The sequence below is a fragment of the Cherax quadricarinatus genome, chromosome 26 (assembly GCF_038502225.1).
Source record: "Cherax quadricarinatus isolate ZL_2023a chromosome 26, ASM3850222v1, whole genome shotgun sequence".
Lineage (NCBI taxonomy): Eukaryota > Metazoa > Arthropoda > Malacostraca > Decapoda > Parastacidae > Cherax > Cherax quadricarinatus.
Genome location: NC_091317.1, coordinates 35090335 through 35102525, shown reverse-complemented (window position 1 = coordinate 35102525; position 12191 = coordinate 35090335). Strand labels below are relative to the sequence as shown.

At 42.7% G+C, this 12191-nt stretch overlaps 1 protein-coding gene across 1 annotated transcript in view; it reads right to left on the bottom strand.

Moving 5' to 3' along the window:
- LOC128691745 (uncharacterized) overlaps window positions 1-2806 on the bottom strand; it is a gene marked incomplete at its 5' end in the record, with an annotated part of 103989 nt that extends 101183 nt beyond the window's left edge. Inside the window, 1 exon segment of the mRNA XM_070088925.1 lies at window positions 2647-2806. Coding sequence (XP_069945026.1) covers window positions 2647-2806 — 160 coding nt within the window.
- Between the last annotated feature and the right edge of the window lie 9385 nt (window positions 2807-12191).

Genomic DNA, 12191 nt, shown 5'->3' with positions numbered 1-12191 from the left:
TTGTTCAGGTTTGAATCCTTCAGCCTCTATGTACTCCTTGAATTCATGCACATATTTTTCAGCCACTTTGTGGTCTGAACTGGCAGCCTCACCATGCCTAATCACACTATGCATGCCACTATGATTCTAAAATCTTTCAAACCAACCTTTGCTGGCCTTAAATTCACTCACATCACCACTAGTTGCAGGCATTTTTCTAATTAAATCCTCATGCAACTGCCTAGCCTTTTCACAAATGATCGCTTGAGAGATGCTATCTCCAGCTATCTGTTTTTCATTTATCCACACCAGTAACAGTCTCTCAACATTTTCTAACACTTGTGATCGCTGTTTTGTAATCACAGTTGCACCTTTTGCAAGAACAGCTTCCTTGATTGCCGTTTTCCTGCTCACTATAGTAGAGATGGTTGATTGGGATTTACTATACAACTTGGCCAGGTCCGACACACGCACTCCACTTTCATACTTTGCAATTATCTCTTTCTTCATTTCAAAAGTCATTAGCACCCTTGGTCTCGAAGGGTTGGCACTAGAAGCTTTCTTGGGGCCCATGGTGACTTATTTTGCAGAAATAAACACCAGAAACAGTGATAATATGGATAATATGGAATGTACCGAATGTATCCTTTGATGCATGCACACTGGCTGGCTTGTAAACACTGGCACACACGGGGCAGTTCAGGCTACATGTGGACACGTCTCGTACGAATTGTATTGCGTACCGGGTTTTGTTACAGGAACCGGGGCAAATTTTATGCGATATAACGCTTCGGATACTGGATTTATCGGTTACCAGTGACTTCTCGAACCGGGGGATCACTGTAATACTAGTGAAACAGCTAAAAATTTGATCAACTGGAATAAGGTAATTGGCCTAAAATGGGAGTCAAAGTCGGCAAAATCGTCAATGTGTATATATCGCTGACACATCAAAGCTTGCGAAAGCATAATTTCGTCAATTTTCCATCAAATTTCGTACTTTTTGTTTTATTACCTTCAGAAAAAGATTCTCTGCCATTTCATAAGAAAAAATAACAAAATTATTTTTGAAAATTCCTGGACACTGGTGCACACTTTGAAATTTGGCCTCTGGACCTTGAAAGGGTTAAATCTCTCATATCAACCTTTGCTAGCCTTAACCCTTAAACTGTCCAAAAGTAGATCTACGTTTGTGAGCGTAGCGCTCCAACCTTGATTTTCTCCATACGAAAGCATGTAAAAAAACAGAATCTACGTTTGGAGCGCTACGTGAGCATACGTAGATCTACGTTTGGACAGTTGAAGGGTTAAACTCACTAATATCAGCACTAGTTTCAGGCATTTTTTTATTAGATCATTATTCAACTGCCTTGCCTTTTCACATATTATTGACTGAGAAACACTATCTCACGATAATTGTTTCTCGTTGATCCGCATCAACAACAGTCTCTCCACATCTTCGAGTATTTGCAATCTCTGTTTAGTAAGCATACTTACACCTTTCGCAACAACAGCTCCCTTGATTGCCTCTTTGTTGGCCAAGATAGTAGTAATGGTTGAATGGGATTTGTTATATAACCTGGCCAACTCAGAGACACATACTCCACTTTCGTACTTTGTGATTATCTCTTTCTTTAATTCAACAGTATTTCTCACCCTTTTTACCACAGGGTTGACATTAGAAGCTTTCTTTGGGCCCATAGTGGCTTATTTAGCTGTTACAAGCACTAAAAACAATGGAATAATACAAAATGTATCGCATGTACGCGTGGAATTGTCCAGACTAGCTGGAAAAGAATGGCACACTAGCTGAAGGCAGGGTGGCTCAGGCTGGGCAAACAGGCAGACATGTTCAGGATGAATGCCCTTAACCGAGTTCTTGGGCATTAGCCGAGCCAATATTTTGACGCAAAAGCGTGCCGCTATCCGATTTTGACGTCAGCAAATGCCGCCGTTATCCGAGGGTCCACTGTATTTGAGCACTATTTCAGTACCTAATATTAGTGTCAGAACAAAGATTAACTACAAAATCACAAGAACTACTACAAATTGTCATTATCAGAATATAAAAAATATACAAATTAAAAAAAAATAATGAGATAAAATGGTATATCAGCAACACGTCTGCAACTGGCAGTTCTTCATGTTGCCATCAGATGAGTCACAAGTGCCGACTTTGCAGCCTTATATCTCTGTAAGTACTGACTAGAATTTTTTTTTTTTACATTACTTTATGTAAAAAAATGTCTTCATTTAAAAAAAAAAAGGATTTTTTTTTCATTTTCAAAATATTCGGAGCGCTGGGCGAGAGAATGTGGATCTGCATGTGGACAGTTAAGAGGTTAAGTTTGCCCGAAATGCTTTGCATACAAAGGAGCTTTTGGCATGTACACCCAACTATTATATTCCTCTGTACAACCATGTAATTTGTCAAAATAAACATATAAATCTAAGTTAATCTTTAAGCTTGAATAGAAATGCTCTGCTTACAAAGAGGCTTTTGGCATGTACACCCAACTATTGTATTCCACTGTACAACCATGTAACCTGTCAAAATAAACGCCTGAATCTTAATCTTAAGCATATAAACAAACCTATCTCAGCATACAGCAATTAAACATTGGTTTGTAATTTCTGAATGACCAATGAAATCATGAGTTCACTCACCCATCTTTTGGAAGAAGTGCTCTAATCACTTCACAAGCCCAGTCTATATCCTTGTCCCCCACACCAGACAGGAAGACGGATCCACATTCTTTGTATTTTAGATCAATGTATGGCAAAGGCCTCAGCAGATCAGGATTAATACCCGCTACTACATGGATACCTGTAAATAATTAAAGGTTGTCTTATATAATATAGACTATTACAACAAAATAGTATGAGCATTCATATACTAGTAGGTACACATCATACAGGTCTCCCTCAACATTCGCGAGGGTTAGGGGATCAAGAGCCTCGCAAATGTTGAAAAATCACGAATGTTTGGTGCCCCGATATATTGTAGGGAAATATAATACAATACTTCTTCCTTAACTTGTTGAACCATGAACAATCATAAAATACATGAAAACATTGTAAATTGTACTAAATACATACATGTTATGGTTTAATAACATGTATAACATGTATTATTGTGAAATGTTTGGAAGAGCACGGAGACTAATGCTCACTCCAGCATAAACAAAGCCACACTGACGATGTGTCAACCACTCCCTCGTATTTTTGTACAATTTCCTTCTTCAATTCTGTCGTATTTATTATTATAATTATTATTACTACTATTGTTATTATTAGCAGTAGCAGAAATGTTTGATTCTTTGCTGTGTTCAAGAGTCAACACATGATGTCACCGTCCAATACCTGTCCGAATAGCCATTCCAATATGCAGTCATGAATGGGTTTACATTATTTATACTGTAGTTTAATAGCAAATAATGAACAAACAAAACACTCACCACACTGGTGGGAGGGCTGGCTATCAAGTTGCGGGGGTCAGAGGGAGGGTAGTAGGGACTCGCAGGTGGCGGGAAACTTAAATATGATTTGGCAGCTGGGAATTTGGAGGCTGGGAATTTGGTGGTTGGTAATTCGCGAATGTGTGAAGCCCGCGAAAGTTGAAAATGTGAATGTTGAGGGAGACCTGTACAGTATATACAATAAGACATAACACTTTTTTGTCTATGCACCTTAGTGAAAGATCAGAAGTGTAGACTACATATATACAGTGGACCCCTGTGTTTCGGCAGCCACGACTTTTACGAAATCTGACTTTCAGCAACTTTTTTCGTCAAAATATAGCCTCGCAGTTTGTGATTGGTGTCTGTTACGACCAAGGTCATAATGAGATTAATTTATGTGTATTATCCACTTAATATTATACTTGGGGTTTCTTTAATACTAGCTAAATTAAAGATTCCACTAGTTTATAATATTATCTGATTTAGGAATATATGTACCTGGGTATGATGTGTATACATGTATATATATATATATTTATGTATTTCGAGTAATGTGTTGGGTAGGTAGGTAACAGCTGGCTAAGAGTTGAAACAAGGTATGTCCTTGGAGGGTAGTTTAGCCAACTATTCCCTCTCCTCTTTGGCGAGTTGATGTCATGTAGGGAATAACTGTGCTAATTCAGTTCGCTCTCTCTGCCAACTCAGTGTGCATTGACTGAGCTACCCCTCCAGCACTCCACCTTATTCTTACTTGGATAGAGAATTCTGTTGTAGAAACTCCTGAACCAGCTTGAGGTTTATTCTGAAGTGAAGTCTGCGGACAGTTATATATTGTTACCCTCAGTTTACAATGTGACGATCTGTGTCAAGCTTAGAACTTTGTGATATATTCCTTATGCCAGGGAGTTACTCAGTGAAAGTGTTACTTCTCAATGTATGTACAGGTCCTCCATCACAAATCCGGCATCATTGGGACCTGTAGTGTGCCGGATCACTGAGTTTGCCGGATTACAGAGTAGTTAGGTTAGCATACACTTAATGAAATTAACCAACTTGACTGACGCAAAAATCGAACATTTCCAGTACTTTGAGCTCAATTTCACGGTACTTTTGATCGTGAAAGCAATCAAAATTATGTCTATTTCTGTAATATATCTTCCATTCTATCAAATGAGTCCAAAAAAAAATAAGACTACAACCATAAAAGCCATACGAAAATATACTGCAAAGAGGCGGCTAATGGCTGAGAAGTGAATTCCCTTATTTATCATTCGTCTTTTTTATTTTTGTTGTACATTAAGAAGCATCTTTCCATCATACATTACCCAAGTTTCAATGAGATAGCCCAACAAACAACCAAGAAAAAAAAAATATTTACCAAAAATCATATATGGCAAGCCCAAGCCAGGTACTGGAAATAAGTCACTTTGTCTGACTTTTCTGGGTTATCCTAGGTTCTCTATACATACACTGCTATGTATGATAATCTATGTAACTGTATTTGTGTATACCTGAATAAACTAATTTACTTCTAGTCTGTTAACTGAGTACAAGAAACCACCAATTCACTTATTTCAACTATCCAATAAAGTGGTCAGAAATTGGCAGTTTGGCCAATTTCACACAAATTTCAACAGATGCCAATTTCAAAATAGGACCCAGAATAAACAATGCAGACATTCCTGGCACTAAAATAACATTTTCTTTGTTCATTAGTCACGGCTACAGGCCCCTCTTACATTACTCTTGCTTACCATTTGGAATTTTTATTCACACAAAAAAATAGAAGATTTACTGTTATGCAGACTACCGCATTATTGTAATAATTGTATAAATAATGTCAACACAGACTACGTATTGGAATTTGGACTGGCAGGTGGACAGGTATTGGACGGTGGCGTCATTTGTTTACTCTTGAGCTTCGCTAAAGAATAGAACATTTCCGCTACTGTGAGCGCAATTTCAAGGTACTTTTCGTCATGAAAGCAATCAAAATCATATCTATTTCTGTAATATATCTTTCAATCAAATGAGACCGAAAAAATGAGAATATAACCATAAAAACATACAAAAATATACCGCTAAGCAGCCGCTAATGGCTGAGAAGTGAACTCTGCTATTTATGGTCTGATTTCTTACATTTTTGGTGTTTTACCTGGAGTTTACCTGGAGAGAGTTCCGGGGGTCAACGCCCCCGCGGCCCGGTCTGTGACCAGGCCTCCTGGTGGATCAGAGCCTGATCAACCAGGCTGTTGCTGCTGGCTGCACGCAAACCAACGTATGAGCCACAGCCCGGCTGGTCAGGAACCGACTTTAGGTGCTTGTCCAGTGCCAGCTTGAAGACTGCCAGGGGTCTGTTGGTAATCCCCCTTATGTATGCTGGGAGGCAGTTGAACAGTCTCGGGCCCCTGACATTTATTGTATGGTCTCTTAACGTGCTAGTGACACTCCTGCTCTTCATTGGGGGGATGTTGCATCGTCTGCCAAGTCTTTTGCTTTCGTAGTGAGTGATTTTCGTGTGCAAGTTCGGTACTAGTCCCTCTAGGATTTTCCAGGTGTATATAATCATGTATCTCTCCCGCCTGCGTTCCAGGGAATACAGGTTCAGGAACCTCAAGCGCTCCCAGTAATTGAGGTGTTTTATCTCCGTTATGTGTGCCGTGAAGGTTCTCTGTACATTTTCTAGGTCAGCAATTTCACCTGCCTTGAAAGGTGCTGTTAGTGTGCAGCAATATTCCAGCCTAGATAGAACAAGTGACCTGAAGAGTGTCATCATGGGCTTGGCCTCCCTAGTTTTGAAGGTTCTCATTATCCATCCTGTCATTTTTCTAGCAGATGCGATTGATACAATGTTATGGTCCTTGAAGGTGAGATCCTCCAACATGATCACTCCCAGGTCTTTGACGTTGGTGTTTCGCTCTATTTTGTGGCCAGAATTTGTTTTGTACTCTGATGAAGATTTAATTTCCTCGTGTTTACCATATCTGAGTAATTGAAATTTCTCATCGTTGAACTTCATATTGTTTTCTGCAGCCCACTGAAAGATTCGGTTGATGTCCGCCTGGAGCCTTGCAGTGTCTGCAATGGAAGACACTGTCATGCAGATTCGGGTGTCATCTGCAAAGGAAGACACGGTGCTGTGGCTGACATCCTTGTCTATGTCGGATATGAGGTTGAGGAACAAGATGGGAGCGAGTACTGTGCCTTGTGGAACAGAGCTTTTCACCGTAGCTGCCTTGGACTTTACTCTGTTGACGACTACTCTCTGTGTTCTGTTAGTGAGGAAATTATAGATCCATCGACCGACTTTTCCTGTTATTCCTCTAGCACGCATTTTGTGCGCTATTACGCCATGGTCACACTTCTCGAAGGCTTTTGCAAAGTCTGTATATATTACATCTGCATTCTTTTTATCTTCTAGTGCATTTAGGACCTTGTCGTAGTGATCCAATAGTTGAGACAGACAGGAGCGACCTGTTCTAAACCCATGTTGCCCTGGGTTGTGTAACTGATGGGTTTCTAGATGGGTGGTGATCTTGCTTCTTAGGACCCTTTCAAAGATTTTTATGATATGGGATGTTAGTGCTATCGGTCTGTAGTTCTTTGCTGTTGCTTTACTGCCCCCTTTGTGAAGTGGGGCTATGTCTGTTGTTTTTAGTAACTGTGGGATGACCCCCGTGTCCATGCTCCCTCTCCATAGGATGAAAAAGGCTCGTGATAGGGGCTTCTTGCAGTTCTTGATGAACACGGAGTTCCGTGAGTCTGGCCCTGGGGCAGAGTGCATGGGCATGTCATTTATCGCCTGTTCAAAGTCATTGGCATCAGGATAACATCGGATAGCCTTGTGTTAACCAAATTTTGTGGCTCTCTCATAAAAAATTCATTGTGATCTTCGACTCTCAGTCTGGTTATTATTATTATAATCAAAAAGAAGCGCTAAGCCACAAGGACTATACAGCGCTGCAGGGCAGGAAGGAAGCGAGGGCATCAGGTGGCAAAAGGGAGATGGATGAGCAACAGGTTACGGATAACAGCGGGGCAGTGGATGGTGAAAGGGTAAAGGGCAGCAAGAGACTGAACCAGAAAGGGCTGAGGGGAGTGTGAAAAGTATCATCAGAGTTTGTGGAGTAAATCAGTCGTTGTCAAGAAGTCAATGAGAGAGTCAGGATTAAAGGAGGGTCCATCAGCAAGAAGGGAAGGTAAAGAGAGAGTAGGAGAACGAAGACGACGTTGGAGGTAAATTCTGCGTGCTCGTTGATAGAGAGGGCAGTCTAACAGAATGTGGCTAATCGATACTGGAACTTGACACTGCTCACAGAGAGGAACAGGGTGCCTCTCCATGAGATACCCATGAGTAAGACGAGTGTGGCCAATGCGAAGGCGGGAGAGAGTGGTCTCCCAACCTCGGCACTGATGACAAGAAGACGGCCAGTAACCTATGCTCGGTTTAATAGAATGAAGTTTGTTACCGAGCAGAGTTGACCAACGTTGTTGCCAACGGGTGCGAAGGTGGGTAGCTATTGCAGCAAAATAGTCTAGAAATGGAACACCTCGATAGGAAATTGGTAGGTCATATACTGCTGACCGCGCAGCAGTGTCTGCCTGTTCATTGCCCTGTACGTCGACATGACCAGGGACCCAACAAAAAACAATATCTTTATGTTTGGTAGAGATACGGCGTAGCCAAAGTTGGATACGGAGAACTAGGGGATGAGATGTATCAAATTTTCGTATAGCCTGTAGAGCACTAAGGGAGTCTGAGACTACTACAAATGATGACACAGGCATAGATGCGATACGAATAAGTGCTGCAAGAATGGCATACAGTTCAGCAGTAAAAATGCTAGCTGAAGATAGTAAATGCCCTCGTACGACGCTGTCCGGAAACACTGCTGCGAATCCGACGCCGTCTGAAGACTTAGAGCCATCTGTGTACACAGCGGTGGCATGAGAATGAGAGTGGAAGTGATCAAGAAAAAGAGAGCGGGAAGCCACCGTAGGCAGTTGAGCTTTCGAGCAAGGGAGTGAGAAAGAACAGACCCGAACAGCTGGAACTTCCCAGGGGGGTAGGGAAAAGTGAGATGCTACATGAACATATAAAGGTGGTAACTGAAGGGAAGACAAGAGTGAAAGTAGGCGAAGAGAAAAGGGACGGAGCAAACAGGGGCGGCGAACGAATAAAGAATGTCTACTAATATCGGTGACCATTCTATAAATGGAAGGATTGTGTAGATCGTGAGAGCGTACATAGTAACGAAGGCAATGGGCATCACGACGATCAGACAAGGATGGAACATTTGCTTCTGTATAGAGGCTCTCAACAGGGGAAGAGCGAAAAGCACCAAGGCACAAACGTAAGCCTTGGTGATGGATAGAGTTAAGGCTAGAGAGAGTAGCAGGAGAGGCCGCGGAATAAATCTGGTCACCATAATCGAGTTTCGATAAAACGAGGGCTGAATGTAGGCGAAGCAGAGTTCGACGATCAGCTCCCCAGGAAAGATGAGCAAGGGTTTTAAGAAGGTTTAGCCGGCTGTGACAAGTTGCCTTCAGAGAGGTAATGTGAGGTTTCCAGGTTAACCGACGGTCAAAGAGAAGGCCTAGAAACCTGACTGTATCACGTTCGGGGATACGGGAGCCATAGAGATACAAAGGATGATCGGAGATAACAGAGTGTCTAGTGAAAGTAATTTGGTGAGTTTTGGTACTTGAAAATTTAAACCCATGTGTGGTGGCCCAAGTGGAAACACGGTCGACCGCATGCTGGAGAGAAACTGCAATAAGGTGACAGTCAGCGCCTGCACAAGCAATAGCGAAGTCATCAACATAGAGTGATGACCAAATATTGGGTGGAAGAACAGAGGCCAAATCATTTATAGCAAGGAGAAAAAGTGTTGTGCTTAGAACACATCCCTGAGGGACACCTTCAGCTTGGACGAAGTCCGGGGAAAGAACATTATTGACTCGAACACGGAAATGTCTGTCAGTTAAAAAGTTCTTAAGGAAGGATGGTAGATTGCCTCGGAGGCCTAAGGAATGGGCCTGGGCCAAAATATTATACCTCCAAGTTGTGTCATATGCCTTCTCAAGGTCAAAAAATATGGCAATAACTGAGTGATTATTCGCAAAGGCATTACGAACATACGTATCCAAGCGTAGTAAGGGGTCTATGGTAGAACGACCCTTACGAAAGCCATATTGACTAGCGGAGAGACTGTTGTGAGTCTCTAAATACCACATTAAACGTCGATTTACGAGGCGTTCCATCACTTTGCAAACTGCACTTGTAAGAGCGATGGGGCGATAGTGGGAGGCATCATGTCCTGTAGTACCCGGTTTGCGGAAAGGGAGAACAATGGCAGATTTCCACAGCTGGGGAAGAACTCCTTGTGCCCAAATAAGATTGAAGAGGTGTAAGAGGACTACAAGGGCTGACCGATGTAAATGTTGTAACATACGAATATGAATGTCATCAGGCCCAGCTGCCGATGATCGGCAAGCTGAGAGCGTTGCCTCCAGTTCTTGAAGTGTAAAAGGCACATTATACTGTTCTTCTCCGAGAGAAGAAAAGTCCAAGGGTACTAACTCTCTGGCAGACTTTGAGGAAAGAAACGAGGGGCATAGATGGAGCCCTCGGGAAATACGGACCAGATGTGTGCCAAGTTCAATGGCAACGTCGAGAGGGTTTGCTATATCAACACCAGTGACCCGTAGAACAGGAGCCGGGTCAGGAGAGTATTTACCACTCAATTTCCTCACTTTTTTCCAGACTGCACTCATAGAAGAAGCAGAGGTGATGGTGGAAACATAGTCTCGCCAACAAGTGCGTTTAGCTTCACGGATGACACGGCGAGCGATCGCACGCTTCTGCTTAAAATCAACAAGTCTCTCAGCGGTTCTATTGTACCGGTACCTGCCCCATGCAGCACGTTTCAAACGTACTGCACGAGCACAAGCAGGAGACCACCAAGGCACGCACTTCTGAGAATGCCTGCCTGAGGTGTGGGGTATAGAATGAGAAGCTGCGGTATAAACTGATGTCGAGAAGATGTGTAGGAGCTCATCAATGGAGGATGAAGAAGGAACCTCACTAAAAGCAGTGAGGTGTGAGTAAAGATCCCAATTTGCCCGATCAAATTGCCAGCGAGGGCTACGGGAAGGTGGTGAATAGGAAGGAGAAGTAAGAATGATCGGAAAATGATCGCTGTCATGTAAGTCTGGTAGAACAGACCAGATGAAGTCTAGTGCTGTGGAGGAAGAGCAGACTGATAGATCGATGCAAGAGAGAGTATGAGTACGAGGATCAAAATGGGTGGGAGTACCCGTATTTAAAACATGGAGGGGGTGAGAGGCAAGAAAAGCCTCCAACTGAATTCAGTCTGGTTAGCGGCTTGCTAAAAACTGAGTCATACTGGGACTTGAGTAGCTCACTCATTTCCTTACTGTCATCTGTGTAGGACCCATCTTGTTTAAGTAGGGGCCCAATACTGGATGTTGCTCTCGACTTTGATTTGGCATAGGAGAAGAAATACTTTGGGTTTCTTTCGATTTCATTTATGGCTCTTAGTTCTTCCCGCGATTCCTGACTCCTATAAGATTCCTTTAGCTTGAGTTCGATGCTTGCTATTTCTCTGACCAGTGTCTCCCTACGCATTTCAGATATATTGACCTCTTTTAGCCGCTCTGTTATTCTTTTCCGTCTCCTGTAAAGGGAGCGCCTGTCTCTTTCTATTTTACATCTACTCCTCCTTTTTCTTAAGAGGAATAAGCCTTGTGCATACATCGAGTGCCACCAAGTTAATCTGTTTTAGGCATACGTTGGGGTCTGTGTTGCTTAGTATATCTTCCCAGCTTATATCAGTTAGGACTTGGTTTACTTGGTCCCACTTTATGTTTTTGTTATTGAAGTTGAATTTGGTGAATGCTCCCTCATGACTAATCTCATCATGTCGGTCTGGGGCTCCGCACATACATGTCTGAACCTCAATTATGTTGTGATCTGAGTATATTGTTTTTGATATGGTGACATTTCTTATCAGATCATCATTGTTAGTGAAGATGAGGTCTAGTGTATTCTCCAGTCTAGTAGGCTCTATTATTTGCTGGTTTAAATTGAATTTTGTGCAGAGATTTAAAAGCTCGTGTGAGTGTGAGTTTTCATCAGAGCTGACGCTGGATCAGTCAGCTGTTGCTGGACCAGTCAGCTGTTGCTGGATCAGTCAGCTATTGCTGGATCAGTCAGCTATTGCTGGATCAGTCAGCTGTTGCTGGATCAGTCAGCTGTTGCTGGATCAGTCAGCTGTTGCTGGACCAGTCAGCTGTTGCTGGATCAGTCAGCTGCTGTTGCACCAGCAGCTGTTTCTGAACATGACTCGTCCCGAATCTGTCCCGAACCTGTCCGTACAGCCTGAGCGCCTCCCTTGCCGTCATTGTTTACAAGCCAGGGTGGCCGGTTCCATGCATACATTCGATACATTTTGTATTATTCCATTATTCATAGTGCTTGTAACTGCTAAATAAGCCACAATGGGCCCAAAGAAAGCTTCTAGTGCCAACCCTGTGGTAAAAAGGGTGATAAATACTATTGTACCACAGTCAGCTGCTGCTGCACCACAGTCAGCTGATAAATTGGACCAGTCAGCTGTTGCTGCACCACAGCTGCTGCTGCAGCCACAGCTGCAATGGTCAGCTGTTGCTGACCACCAGCTGCTGCTGCACCATGGTCAGCTGCACCACAGCTGTTGTTGCTGCACC